General features: G+C 42.5%; 1 protein-coding gene across 2 annotated transcripts in view; it reads left to right on the forward strand.

The window, feature by feature from the left end:
* The first annotated feature begins 751 nt into the window (after positions 1-751).
* Positions 752-12,512, forward strand: part of ASXL1 (ASXL transcriptional regulator 1) — a 66,786-nt gene continuing 55,025 nt past the window's right edge. For both annotated transcript variants that reach the window (XM_028144618.2, XM_054724446.1), the window contains exons 1-3: positions 752-1,247; positions 6,902-6,984; positions 9,968-10,076. In XM_028144618.2, the coding sequence (XP_028000419.2) occupies positions 1,191-1,247; positions 6,902-6,984; positions 9,968-10,076 (249 nt within the window). In that variant the 5' untranslated portion in view covers positions 752-1,190. The remainder of the gene's footprint in view (positions 1,248-6,901; positions 6,985-9,967; positions 10,077-12,512) is intronic.

The raw sequence follows: 12,512 nt of genomic DNA on the forward strand, positions 1-12,512 counted from the left end.
CCAAACCCAAATTTTTTACACTACCTGTCACCATATTACTGAATTCACCAACGCTCTAGGCTGCTAAATGCAACTTCTGCAAATACAATTTCTGCAAACATAAAGCGACATGAAGGCACAGGAAGAAATGGGGAACTGTCTAGGTCTATCAATTGTGGAATAACCGTTTTACTGATATGAGTGTTTTTGTCTCATTATTATGCAGCAATGAGTCATTTAGGGGAGGACCAAAAGGGAAAGTCCTGCCTCTTGTCACCTAAGAGAAGTGTCAGTGAGAACTGCTTGGGCGGGTAGAGACACAAAGTGGGTGCTGGGAGTGGAGCTATCAATTTTCCATCCCCACCCTAACCCGCCCGGCGGCGAGAAGGATCGAAAGGGTTAAACGTGGCTGGTGGCGCCCAGCCACCGCCTCTTTCCAGCATCGCTTCCCACAATGCCTCAGGCCCCAAGCCAGTTCCAGCACCTCGCGAGACTCCGCCCTGTCCCTTTCCCCGAACATCTGCAGTCTCTCTAGCAAACGGAGGTCTGAGAGAGGCAGAGGAAGGGAGAGGAGGGCCGAAAGGCAAACCGCGGGGCACGCCGGGAAGTGTGGTCCAAGCGTTTCACGCAGCCATATTCTTCCGGAGTGGGGGAGGCCAAAAAGGCAGTTGGGACTACGATTCCCAGCAGCCCTTTCGGTTTGTTTTTGTTCAAAAAAAAAACCCCACACTCCCCCTCCTCACTCTGCACACACACTCACACACACCCACGGCACACACTCACACAACCGGGCGCCGAAAGAAAAGCCGCGTCTCGCCTTCCTGCCCCACCTCCAGTCCTGTCTCGGCACCTCAGCAGAGCGGGAAAGCAGAGGCCGGAGCCGTGACCTCTGACCCCGTGGTTATGCAGAGCCGCCGCATTCCTTAGCGATCGTGGGGCAGCAGCCGCCGCCGCCGTGGGCGACTGACGCAGCGCGGGCGCGTGGAGCCGCCGCCACCCCTCCCCCATCGCCGCCCTCGCGCCGGTCTCGCGCCAGCCGGTCCCCAATCGCCCGCCCCCTATCCCCGGCCGCACCCGAGTTCTCTCGCGCCGCCGCCACGCACCCCCCGCCGCCGCCGCCGCCGCCTTCACCGCCCCGCACCGTCGCCGCCCCAGCTCGCCCCGCTCGGAGGTCCCGCGTGGAGCCGCCGCCGCCGCCGGGGAGGAGGAGGATGAAGGACAAACAGAAGAGGAAGAAGGAGCGCACGTGGGCCGAGGCCGCGCGCCTGGTGAGGCGGGTCGCCAAGGGGGCTCGGTGGGGGGCGTGGGGGTGGGCTCGCCGCGCACTCCCCACGGGGAGGGGGAGGGGCGGAGTCACTCTTCCTGTAGGAAATCGACTACCCTCCCAGGCGTTGGGTGGGGAAAGGTCCCCCACCGCGCTGGATATGGCGCCTTTTTCTGCCCGAACCCCCCACCTCTAAATTCCTGCGGAGGGGCGAGCCGGCCGGCCGGCTCCTCCCCCTCCGGGCGCCGGAGCCCCAGCCTCCCCTCCCCCACTGTTTGGCAGCGTCTGGGGGTCTGGGGAGGCTTGTTTTCTGTACTCGGGGGGAGTTAGGTTTCCGGGAAGGGTCGGAAGCTCCTCCCTCGCTTCCTGGTGGGCTGTGGGGTGGTGCGTCTGCCTCCCAGGGTGAGGAGGCGCCCCCGATTCCAAGGACGCGAGCGGCATTTTGAGCTTTCCCAATCTAAACCAGGTGTGTGGAGGGAAGCAAGTGCTTGCTTACTCCTAGCTGGAACCCCGAGCAGTCGCCCTCAAACTTCTGTGGGGACACCTGGGGCGGTGGTGAGGCACGCTCGTCCTGAGGCCTACTGACGGCCTGAATCTGAGATTCTGGAGTGCTGCCTGGATATCTTCCTTTTGACCAGATGCCCAGGTTGATTCTAATACAGGTGGCCCAAGGACCACACTTGGAGAAACGCTGACTAAGAGTGTTTTACTTCCTAAATCAGACTGGAGACAGGCAGAGAATGGACTACACTTTGCAAAGAATGTACCTGTGTATGTTCTAGATTCCTTAGTGCCCTGGTGCATGTATACATGAAGGGTTGGACAAAGACCAAGTGTTCTGTTTGAAGATACTGCTCGCAGGGGACTTAGCAAGGGAGAGAGTAATTGGAAGTGTTTGAAGCTGCCTGGTGAGGGGGGGCTGTGAATTTTTTGTTTTCAAAGTGTCAAGAGGCCTTGTACATGAAATGTCTTCCTTTTGAATTTGCACCCACAACACAAACACTTGGGGACATGTTCTTATAGAATGTTGCTGATGACAGCAGTAACGGGTTATATTTCTCTCAGATGTCAGTTCTTCAGAACTGTCACAGAGCAGGGTTATAGTGCAGATAGGCATGTCTTGTCTCTTGACATCCTGTAGTTTTTATGTAATCGCTATAATTCACTTTTAATGATGAATGAAGCTCAACCTTCTAATCTTTTATTTTATTGGGAAGTGTGGTTCCTGCCTCTAAGGTGGTGTGCAAAAAAGATGACTATGTATTGGGGTTTGTTCTAGATCTGTGCCACACCTTTTTCTTGCTTGAAGTCTGTAAAACTCAGTTGTTGACTTGCAAGAATTAAAGCTATTTGGTTTATAGGAGAATTTTCCCTGGCATTCCTGATGGTCTTCCCTGGGCATTTGTTGCCCAAGGAACAGAAATAACAATTGTTTGCTGAAGTTTTTGTGCTTCGGTTAATTTGTTTTGGCATATGCAATTTGAAGCTTTTGAAGTTCCTAATTTTTCTGATTCCATCAAAACTGGAAGCTTTGGCTAGCTTTCAGGATTCCTCCAGTGTTGCTTCACCTGAAAACAAATTTAGGCTTAAAGGAGAGTAGCGGAGAGCCAAAAGGATGTGCTCTTTCTCCTCCAGGTTGAGTCTTGGGTGTTCATTGAAATTCTCCTCTGAGTTCCTGTTACACAGGTGTTTATGGCTCTGGGCACCAAAGGGAAATTTGCTTGCCAGAGTTTTGCTTGTTAGAGGTAGGTGAAAGTACCTTTAAATCCTGTTATTTATGTCCTGACAGAATTCTAAAGTCTACTTGTCTCAAAGCTTTGTTGGTTTGGCTCTTACTAGTTGAAAGACTTTAGGAATTTGGGGTCCACTATTTTGTTAAGCTTCTTTAGGTTCTTGAATTTACTGTGTTATGAACTTGGCAGTATCCAGGTTGCTATTTCTGTTTTATCATTAGCTCAAATTTATGCCAGATTTTCTGAATAAGTTCTTTCTCTTTCTTTTCTGTGGCTCTTCATTAAAAAATAGTAATGTGAATAGAACATATTTTTGGTGCACCTGAAAATGTGAAAGACAACACTTGGGAACATGGTGCATAATTTTGCATTCTTTTGTTGTTTTTTGTTTAGAATTTTTCTTGGTGGGTGAGGGGGAACTTTTCAGGGTTCTCTCATTTTAAAAAAAAATTGCTGTGACTGAGTGCTGGAGAGCTTGTGAGAGCTTACACAGGACAGAGAAGCTTGACTAGAGTAAACTCAAGTGGGATGGCAGTAGATTAGATTTAACTACCCTTTGGACAGGTGAATTTTAAGTGCTTGCCATGGCAATCAGATGCACTTGCTCGGGGACATTTCTTATTGCTTCTGACCTTGCTCAAATGGTGAGAGTGATACTGGGAAACCTTTAAAAAAATTTTTTTTTATTGATTTCAGAGAGGGAGAGAGAGAGAAACATCAATGATGAGAGAGAATCATTAATTGCCTGCCTCCTTCACGCCCCCTACTAGGGATTGAGCCGGAAGAAACCTGGGCATGTGCCCTTGACCGGAATCGAACCTGGGACTCTTCAGTCCGCAGGCCGACTCTATCCACTGAGCCAAACCAGCTAGGGCCTGGGAACCCTTTGATAAAGTTATTTTGGTAGGAAAGAAAAGACGAATGCAGTATGCCCCAGAAGATTGATTTTTGCAAAGGTTAATTATGTTGTTGAAAAGTAGATATTCTTTCAAACATTTTGTAGTATTGTCTTTTTTAGATTTAAGAGGTAGACTTTAGAGGTTGGATGGGTGTAAATCCTCCTGCTTGTTAGGAACAGTTTTGGAGAAATGGCCAAGGGGATTTCCCTTTAGATTGAATGCCCTTAAATGGATTCTCCCTGGCTTTGAGAAACTCTTCATTGCACAGCTTTATCTTTCACTTTGATTCATGACTGACCATTCTTACATCAAACATTTTTTTCTCCTTTGAAGTAGGAGAGAGATTCCCCCCCCCCCCCTTTCTTTAAAGTGTGCTCTAGAAAGACAGAGACTAGGAATAGAACACTGCTGAATTGATCTTATACTAAAAGCTGGAGGTATATATAGTTTTAAGAAAGTGAGTGCTTTGTATCTTTTAATGCAACTTCCCTTTAGAGATTTTGTTTCCTCTATCTTAGATTCTCAGGCTCTTCCTAATTGTTGTTTAAATAATTGGTAATTAATTTTTAAGATTCATGCTTAAAAAAAAAGTTATCCTACAAAAATTCACTAGCTCAGCTCCCACTTAATTAGTATCAAAGAAATAGATCTGTGACAGTGAACATTGGTAGTTTGTCCTCGAGTTTGTTGTGGGTTTAAGTCAACACTGCCTAACTTGGTACTTAAGTTCTTGGAATACAAAGATGGATAAGGTTTGCCCTTGAGGGGCTTATGGTCTTCTAGGGATGGGAAAAGTCTAGACCAGTGGTTGGCAAACTGCGGCTCGCGAGCCACATGCGGCTCTTTGGCCCCTTGAGTGTGGCTCTTCCACAAAATACCATGGCCTGGGCGAGTCTATTTTGAAGAAGTGGCGTTAGAAGAAGTTTAAGTTTAAAAAATTTGGCTCTCAAAAGAAATTTCAATCGGTTGTACTGTTGATATTTGGCTCTGTTGACTAATGAGTTTGCCGACCACTGGTCTAGACACATGAATATAATTTTACTATAGGCATAAATGCCATTATAGATGTGTAAATGGTAAACAGACATTCTGGTTCCTGCTTATTGTCCAGGCATAATTATGAATAGTTCCTCCTTTCCCTCTCAAGTGCTCTGCTTTGGAAGATAAATTATATGCGTTGTGAAACTATGGGGACACTGAAAAGACAATTTACTCTGTCTGGCAGAGATCACAGAAGGCTTCCTGGAAGAAGGTGCTTCCCAAACTGAATCTTGGAGAGGGGGGAAGAGGGAGGATGAGATAATTTGCAGGGTGGAGAGTGTGGGAATTGGGTGGAGCTACACTTAGTTATTGGGACATAAAGTTTGTGGAGTATGTTTGGCAATCAGGTAGAGAGACAGGTAGAGACCAGATTATGAGGGCCTTGTACGCCAGGCCAGTGACCACCTACTTTGTGCCAGGCACTGTAGGCATTTACATCATCTCTAACCTGTAAAACAACTCTGAGAGGAAGATACCGCTATCCTTCCTTCATAATTGAGGGAACCTAGGCTCAGATTGGGTAGGTGACTGCCCAAGTTTAGAAGTCTAGAATTTGACTTGAGTTCTGTCTGTTATTCTGGTGGGCCAGTGGATTCTCAGGAAGCTAGGCGGCTGTTGAAGATTTTAGAGCCAGAAAGTGATTGTTGGGTTGACCTCAGGCTATAGTATAGTAGGTAAGTTCTGTGAGAGTAGAGATTTGGTCTTGTTTACTGATGAATTCTGATAATTGTTCCTGGTACGAAGTATTCATGTATTTATTGAATGAAGAATGGCAGCAGAGCAAGAATGGATTTGAGGAAAGCAGGGCTGGTTGCAGGGATATTAGCAAAGGGGTTGTTGTGTTGGGTCTGGTATGAAACTGGCTGTGGGAACTGGGGGACAGGTGAGAGTGAGGGATGACCGATAGGTTTCTGAATTAGGTAATTAGGCTGCCAACCAAAGTGGAGAATACTGGAGGAGGGGAGATGAATTAGATGATCAAGGGGGGGGATGCCTAGTACAGAACTGAATATTTGAGTCTGAAGTTTGGGGAGAAATACGGGCTAAAGGATTTGGGAGTTATCAGAGTTTAGGTAATAGTTGTAACTATGAGAGATGATAATGTTACCGAAGGAGAATGTAAAAATTGAAAAGAAAGAAGCTAAGAATGGGATAATGGTAAATAGAGGTTTATCTGAGCACCTACTTCTCCAAAACTTGACTTCCTTTTGTGCTAAGGGCTCGTGTTCTTGTAATAGTGGGAACCTTCAGCAGCAGTCCTGTGAGGCTTCTTGCTTCATGTTTTATTTGTGACAGAGCAGTACTTAGTTGTTACCATTGTGGAATGACTGCAAGATGTTATTATGGTTTGGAGTAACCTTAGCACCTGCACAGGTGGAGACAGTACAAAGATATTGATAGCCTTTTTCTCCCTGAGAAGGACAACATTTCTAAAACAATTCAGCCTCCTAAAGTCCAAGAGCTGCAGTAGCTTATGAGAAACTACTGCTATGACTTCTAGGTGATGCTAACATAAATGGGACATTCTGTTTCATTGTTTTGCTTGCACCAACCATGTGGAATCATAGCATCATGTTGCCAAATGGCAAAATCTGCTGTGGCGATTAACACCAGAATTTCACAACTCTGTGGTAAAAATCATTTAAAAATATGGGTACTAATCAAACTTCCTTGGGAAAGAAAATCTGAATGCACTTCTGTCTTATAAATTATTGTGTGACACTACCTATTCTGTGGTTTAGTCATATTAGCATTATCAAGTTAAGCACTAACCAACGTTGCTGAGGCCCTACATATAACATGTATGCTAAGAAGATGTGTTTTAGAATTGAAAATTAGAATGTTTCAGCTTGGTTTCTGAAGTAATTTTAACTGTGGAAATATCTAAATTGTCAGCAGTGATACCTCATGGCAGAACTGTAGCCCCTGCTATAGATTGGTAATGGAAATAGTATACTGAATTCAGAGCATTTGTATTTCTTCAGGTACTAGAAAACTACTCCGATGCTCCGATGACACCAAAACAGATTCTGCAGGTTATAGAAGCAGAAGGACTAAAGGAAATGAGGTTTGTATTGCTTTTGTTGCTTAACAGGAGAGTTTCATAGGGCATATGTCTGTAGTTATATAATGATAAGTCCACGTGTTTGTGTGTATACATATATGTACAGTAGGTCCTCAGGTTACGTCGGAGATCTGTTCCTACGGCGCGATGTAACGCAATTTTCGCCGTAAGTCGGAACCCACCTACATAAGACCTACGTCACTCACATGGAGCACATACACAGCAGTAATGAAGTGAAATAGTAAAAAAAATTTAAAAGAAAGGTAACAATTCCTGACCTTTACTTGTGGTAAATAAATAATAAAAAACATAAAACACATATGTACATACATCGAAATGACGGAACTTTTTTTTTTTTTTTAATAAATAAATGGGAGATGGTGATAATAACCACTAAATAATGTATGTCGAGTCCGATGTAATACACACACACACACACTCACACACTCTCTCACACTCACTCACTCATGTGCCTGGTAGTAATGTGGAACCATTTCAGGTTGTATGTCCTCCCAAGTGTAGGTGGGAGTGTGAATATCCATTTTTTTTAATTTTTATCAGAGGTCCAGTGGCTTTCCCCATCCTTGTTCTCCCTTAAATCTTGACAGTGGAGCTTGTTTTTTGTGTAAGGAGTCTGCACATTTTTTCTTGTACTCTAGTTTTTAAGTTTCAATAATAGAGAAGGGGTGGACTCTGATGGGGCTGTATTGGTCTAAAAGTACCCTTTTCTCTATACTGTATCTCTGAAGTCCTTTGTTTCAGGATCAAAGAAGGGTGGTTTCATCACCATAAACCCAAGGGCCTTTTTTTCCTCCTACTGATTCTGACCATTTATGATATGAATATAGTAAATTGGGGGTGACCTTGCTTTTGTTATGCTATGACCTTGATTTTGTTAATCTATGATGTAGTTTTCTTGGAGAAGCAACAAGTTAGAAACACAAAAGGAATTGCAGGCATGAAAACCCAATGACTGGTTTTCTTTTAAATGAAAGAAGAGAATTCAACAGTCTCTTCTTGGGACTCAGAATAAACAGAATATATTTTTGCTGGTTAAGCTTTAGCTTCTTGGAATTGACCTTTTACGGTTAAAAGATACTTTCCAGTTACCAATTCAAACATTCTCAGGTTGACATTTTGTGTGGTGGGGGGAAGATCAGGATTATCTAGATCACATTCATTTAAATAGCACCTATGCATTGTGTAGTGTTATGATTGTGCTTTATTTTTGTTTTTATGGGCTATTTCCCATCATGCTGTCGTCTGCATTGCTGTTGGACCACTATGCCTATAGAAGGTAAATTAGTCCCTTTGGGACAGATGGGATTAAGAACCTTACTTAACTTGTTTCTGCTTCTTGCTACCTTTTTTTTTTTTAATATACTTTTATTGATTTCAGATAGGAAGGGAGAGAGAGATAGAAGCATCAATGATGAGAGGGAATCATTGATTGGCTGCCTCCTGCATGCCTCCTACAAGGGATCCAGCCCGCAACCCGAAAATGTGCCCTTAACCGCAATAGAACCTGGGACCCTTCAGTCCGCAGGCCAACGCTCTATCCACTGAGCCAAACCAGCTCGGGCTGCGTCTTGCTCTTATAGGAATTCTGAAGCAGTCATGGTGGCTGTGATGAGTGAGCAGCTTTGTAATTTGTAGACAGAGGCATAATGTGTAGGAGTCACATTGTTCACAGAAAGATTCTGCCAACATGCCGTTCCCCTTGTAGCAGAGATTTTAGCACACCCACTTGATAAACCAGATTCTGCTCAAGGTTTATTTTAGAGATTGGTTCTTGGTGGAAATTTTCTTAGTATCCAGTGTGTTCCAAAGCAGAATAAGTAATAGGGTGTTTTTTTTTTAATGCCTTTTTAAAACTCAAATTATTTTTAACATTCTGCTAGTGCTAGTTCTAAAAAAATGCTGAGGCTTTACTTAATATATTTATATATTAAGGGGAAGGGAAAGAGAAGGTGCACAAGTGAACCCTACCACTAAGTACATGCTAGTGCCAAATTCAGTTAAGATTAATAATGGGCAGTTGTTGGTATTTTTGACATTTTCTATTTTAAGATCCAGTAAGTAGCCTTTCATTCACTGAATTGTCATTGTTTTGCAGCCTACTATTGTAGCAGGGACAATGAAATAATTTAATTTGTAATCTTTTTTAATTTTAATTTTTAAATATATATTTTTATTGATTTCAGAGAGAAAGGAAGAGGGAGAGAGAGAAACAGAAATGTCCATGATTAGAGCTAATCATTGATTGGCCACCTCCTGCACACCCCACATTGGGGATCAAGTCCGCAACCCTGGCGTGTGCCCTGACTGAAATTGAACCTCGACCTCCTGGTTCATAGGTCGATGCTCAACCACTGAGCCACACTGGACGGGTTATGCCATCTTGTTTTTAGTTTAATGTTTGAGCACTCTTGGGTACCAAATCCATTTGACTTACTTTTGTTTGTATTTCAAATACTTTCGTTTGTATTTCAAATTTAAGTGATTGCTCCAGGATCAATGTAGAATAAAACCCATCCTTCCCTCTTCCCAACTGTGAAAAATCAAATGAAATACTGTTCGTTTGTGTGCTTATTAGAAAATATTTAACTAGGGGGCAAAAAAGATGTGCTTGTTTTCTTGGGATGGCACCATTCATTATGTCGCCTTTGTTTTTATAATGTTATGTGGCAGTTTCTGAGCATGATATAGAGGCTAGAAAACTTGGTTTTGTTTTTAATTAATATTAAATTTTAATTTAAATATTGGGTGATGTGTTTTTTCAAAACTCCTGAATTCTCTGGGTATGATTTATGCGAATTCCATCTCTTACTCTTTTGCTACTTTCAAACTGGAATTGTGATGGGATCTTTTTTTCCTATATTTCTTGCTCTGCTTCTTGATTTAAGGAATCAGAAAGTCTTAGATCTTTGAGTAAGTAGGCATATGAACTTGTGTGACCCTCACCCATCCTTGTATGTTTTTACAGTGGGACATCCCCTCTCGCATGTCTCAATGCCATGCTACATTCCAATTCAAGAGGTGGAGAGGGGCTATTTTATAAACTGCCTGGCCGAATCAGCCTTTTCACACTCAAGGTAAGTAATATAAACTCTGTTTTAATGTACGAGTGATCCTTAAGCCTTTAGTGTGCATAAGAATCACCTGGTAGGTTTGGAATGCGGCCCATGAATTGCATTTCTAATAAGCAAGCAGGTGGTGTTAATGCTGTTAGTCCTAAATGGCAATTGACTGAGATATTCTAGTGTGAACAGGGAATTAGGAAATATTTAGTCATATCAGCTGTTGTGTCTAGGTCTTTGTAGATAGTGTGCAATAGAGGGATAAGTGTGTATGTGGGGGTAATTGCAGATGTTCCTTAATTAGGATTTTGTTTGTAATAATATGAAGGAAAAATTACTGGGTAGCTAAAGTAAGATCTACACTATGGAAAATAACTGAGATGTGAACATACTTGTGGAAATTCAAAAACTCATTAGCATTTATTAAGTGACACTAATTGCAAAGGAAGATAACTTAAATCAGGTAGAATTCATAATAAAGCGTTAATAAAGCTGAAATGACAAGGTAATTATTTTTCTACCATTTATGATATATATATATACACACACACACACACACACACACACTATCATTTAGGCCAGGAGATGGCAAGCTTTTTCTGTAGAGGACCAGATAATAAATATTTTACGTTTTGTGGATCAGACTATATCTGTCAACTATTCAGCTCTGCCATTGCAGCAGGAAAGCAACCATAGACAATGCACAAATGAATGGGCCTGGCTGTGTTCCAATAAAACTTTATTTAGAAAACCCAGCAGCAGTCCAGATTTGGCTTGGGGCTGTCATTTCCTGACTGCTGATGGAGACTTAAGATGACCTATTGACGGTGAGGAAACTGAAAATTTGATGCTGACCCTTATACTCTTCCATAATATAGTTTAAGTTACAGTAGTCCTTATTCAAATGTTTCCCTGTTAGTTTTGTTTACTAGTAGACTTGTTTTCTTTAATTCAATATTAAAAACTTGAGCAACTCTCAATTATATAACCTGCAGTCATAAAACTTGATCTTTGTGTATATATCAAGTGTATCATATGTTCAGATGTCTGTGCTGTTTTCTGTGTTGTTATTATTTCTAATATTTCTAACTTATTTTGGTTGAGGAAGCATAATGTAATGTTAGGAACTGAGCTTTAGGAGAGAGATCCCTGAGTTCAAAACCTAGCTTTGTAACCTGAGATGATTTAAATGTCTCTTTATGGTGGTATGTACATTCCTGTCACAGAATCAGTTCTTAATAAATAGTAGCTTTTATGGTATTTCTTTAGGTTCCTCATCCTTAATTGCTGATTAATGATAGTTTTCTATTTTATATTATATAGGATGCAATTCTGTGTAATTATGTGTAATTATAATGATCCATATTATACATATTGCAAATCTAGAGGCTTCTTTTAAGATTCTTATTTTGTCGTTGGTGTTTGCCAATTTAATTATAATGTGTCTTGGTGTCGGTCTTTTGGGGTTCATTTTGCTTGGGACTCTGAGCTTCTTGGACTTGTATGAGTTTTTTCTTCCCTATATCAGGGAAGTTTTCTGTCATTATTTCTTCAAACAGGTTTTCTATTCCTTGCTCAGTTTCCTCTCTTTCTGGCATCCCTATTATGCAAATGTTGTTTTGTTTCGTGTTATCCCAAAGTTCCCTTAGGCTCTCCTCCTGCTTTTTAATTTTTTTTTTCTAGAAGCTGCTCTACTTGGGTATTTTTTCCTACCTTGTCTTCTAGCTCACTGATGCGGTCCTCTGCTTCGTCTAGTCTACTCTTGATGCTTTCTATTGAGTTCTTTACAGCCGCGATGTCATTTTTCATTTCTTCTTGGTTCTTCATTTCCTCTTGGTTCTTACACATATTGTCGAATTTGTCTTCCATTCTTTTCATCCACCTTATGACCATTTCTCTGAATTCTTTCTCTGACAGGTTGCTTGCTTCCATTTTGTTTACTTCCTTTTCTGGTGATGCCTGCTTTTTTTTTCATATGCGGGCTGTTTCTTTGTCTCCCCATGATCTCTCTTCTCTGGGTGTCTGGTTATGTAGTTCTCTCTCCAGCGAGCCGCTGCAGGCGAAAATGGCGGTGGTGGGGGCTGAGGCGAAGATGCCCTTGTCTTCTCTGGAGGCTATAGAGACAACGCTCTCGCTCTCACCTGTGTCCAGTAAGGTGGCGGATGGTGCGCAGGGACAGGGAGCCTCCTCCTCCTCAGCGACTCGGCTCCCTAGAGGCTTCTTAATGACATATTTGTATTTTAAGAGGGAGAAGAAAAATACCTTTTTCTATGAACACTGTGAAGGGTTGGAACTGAGTTTTGTTTTGTTTTTCTAATAAATTTTTATTGATTGCTGAGACAGGAAGGGAGAGGGAGAGAGAGATAGAAACATCAGTGATGAGAATCATTGATAGGTTGGCTCCTGCATGGCCCCTACTGGGGATTGAGCCCAAAACCCAGGCCTTTGCCC

This window comes from Eptesicus fuscus, chromosome 12, assembly GCF_027574615.1.
Source record: "Eptesicus fuscus isolate TK198812 chromosome 12, DD_ASM_mEF_20220401, whole genome shotgun sequence".
NCBI lineage: Eukaryota > Metazoa > Chordata > Mammalia > Chiroptera > Vespertilionidae > Eptesicus > Eptesicus fuscus.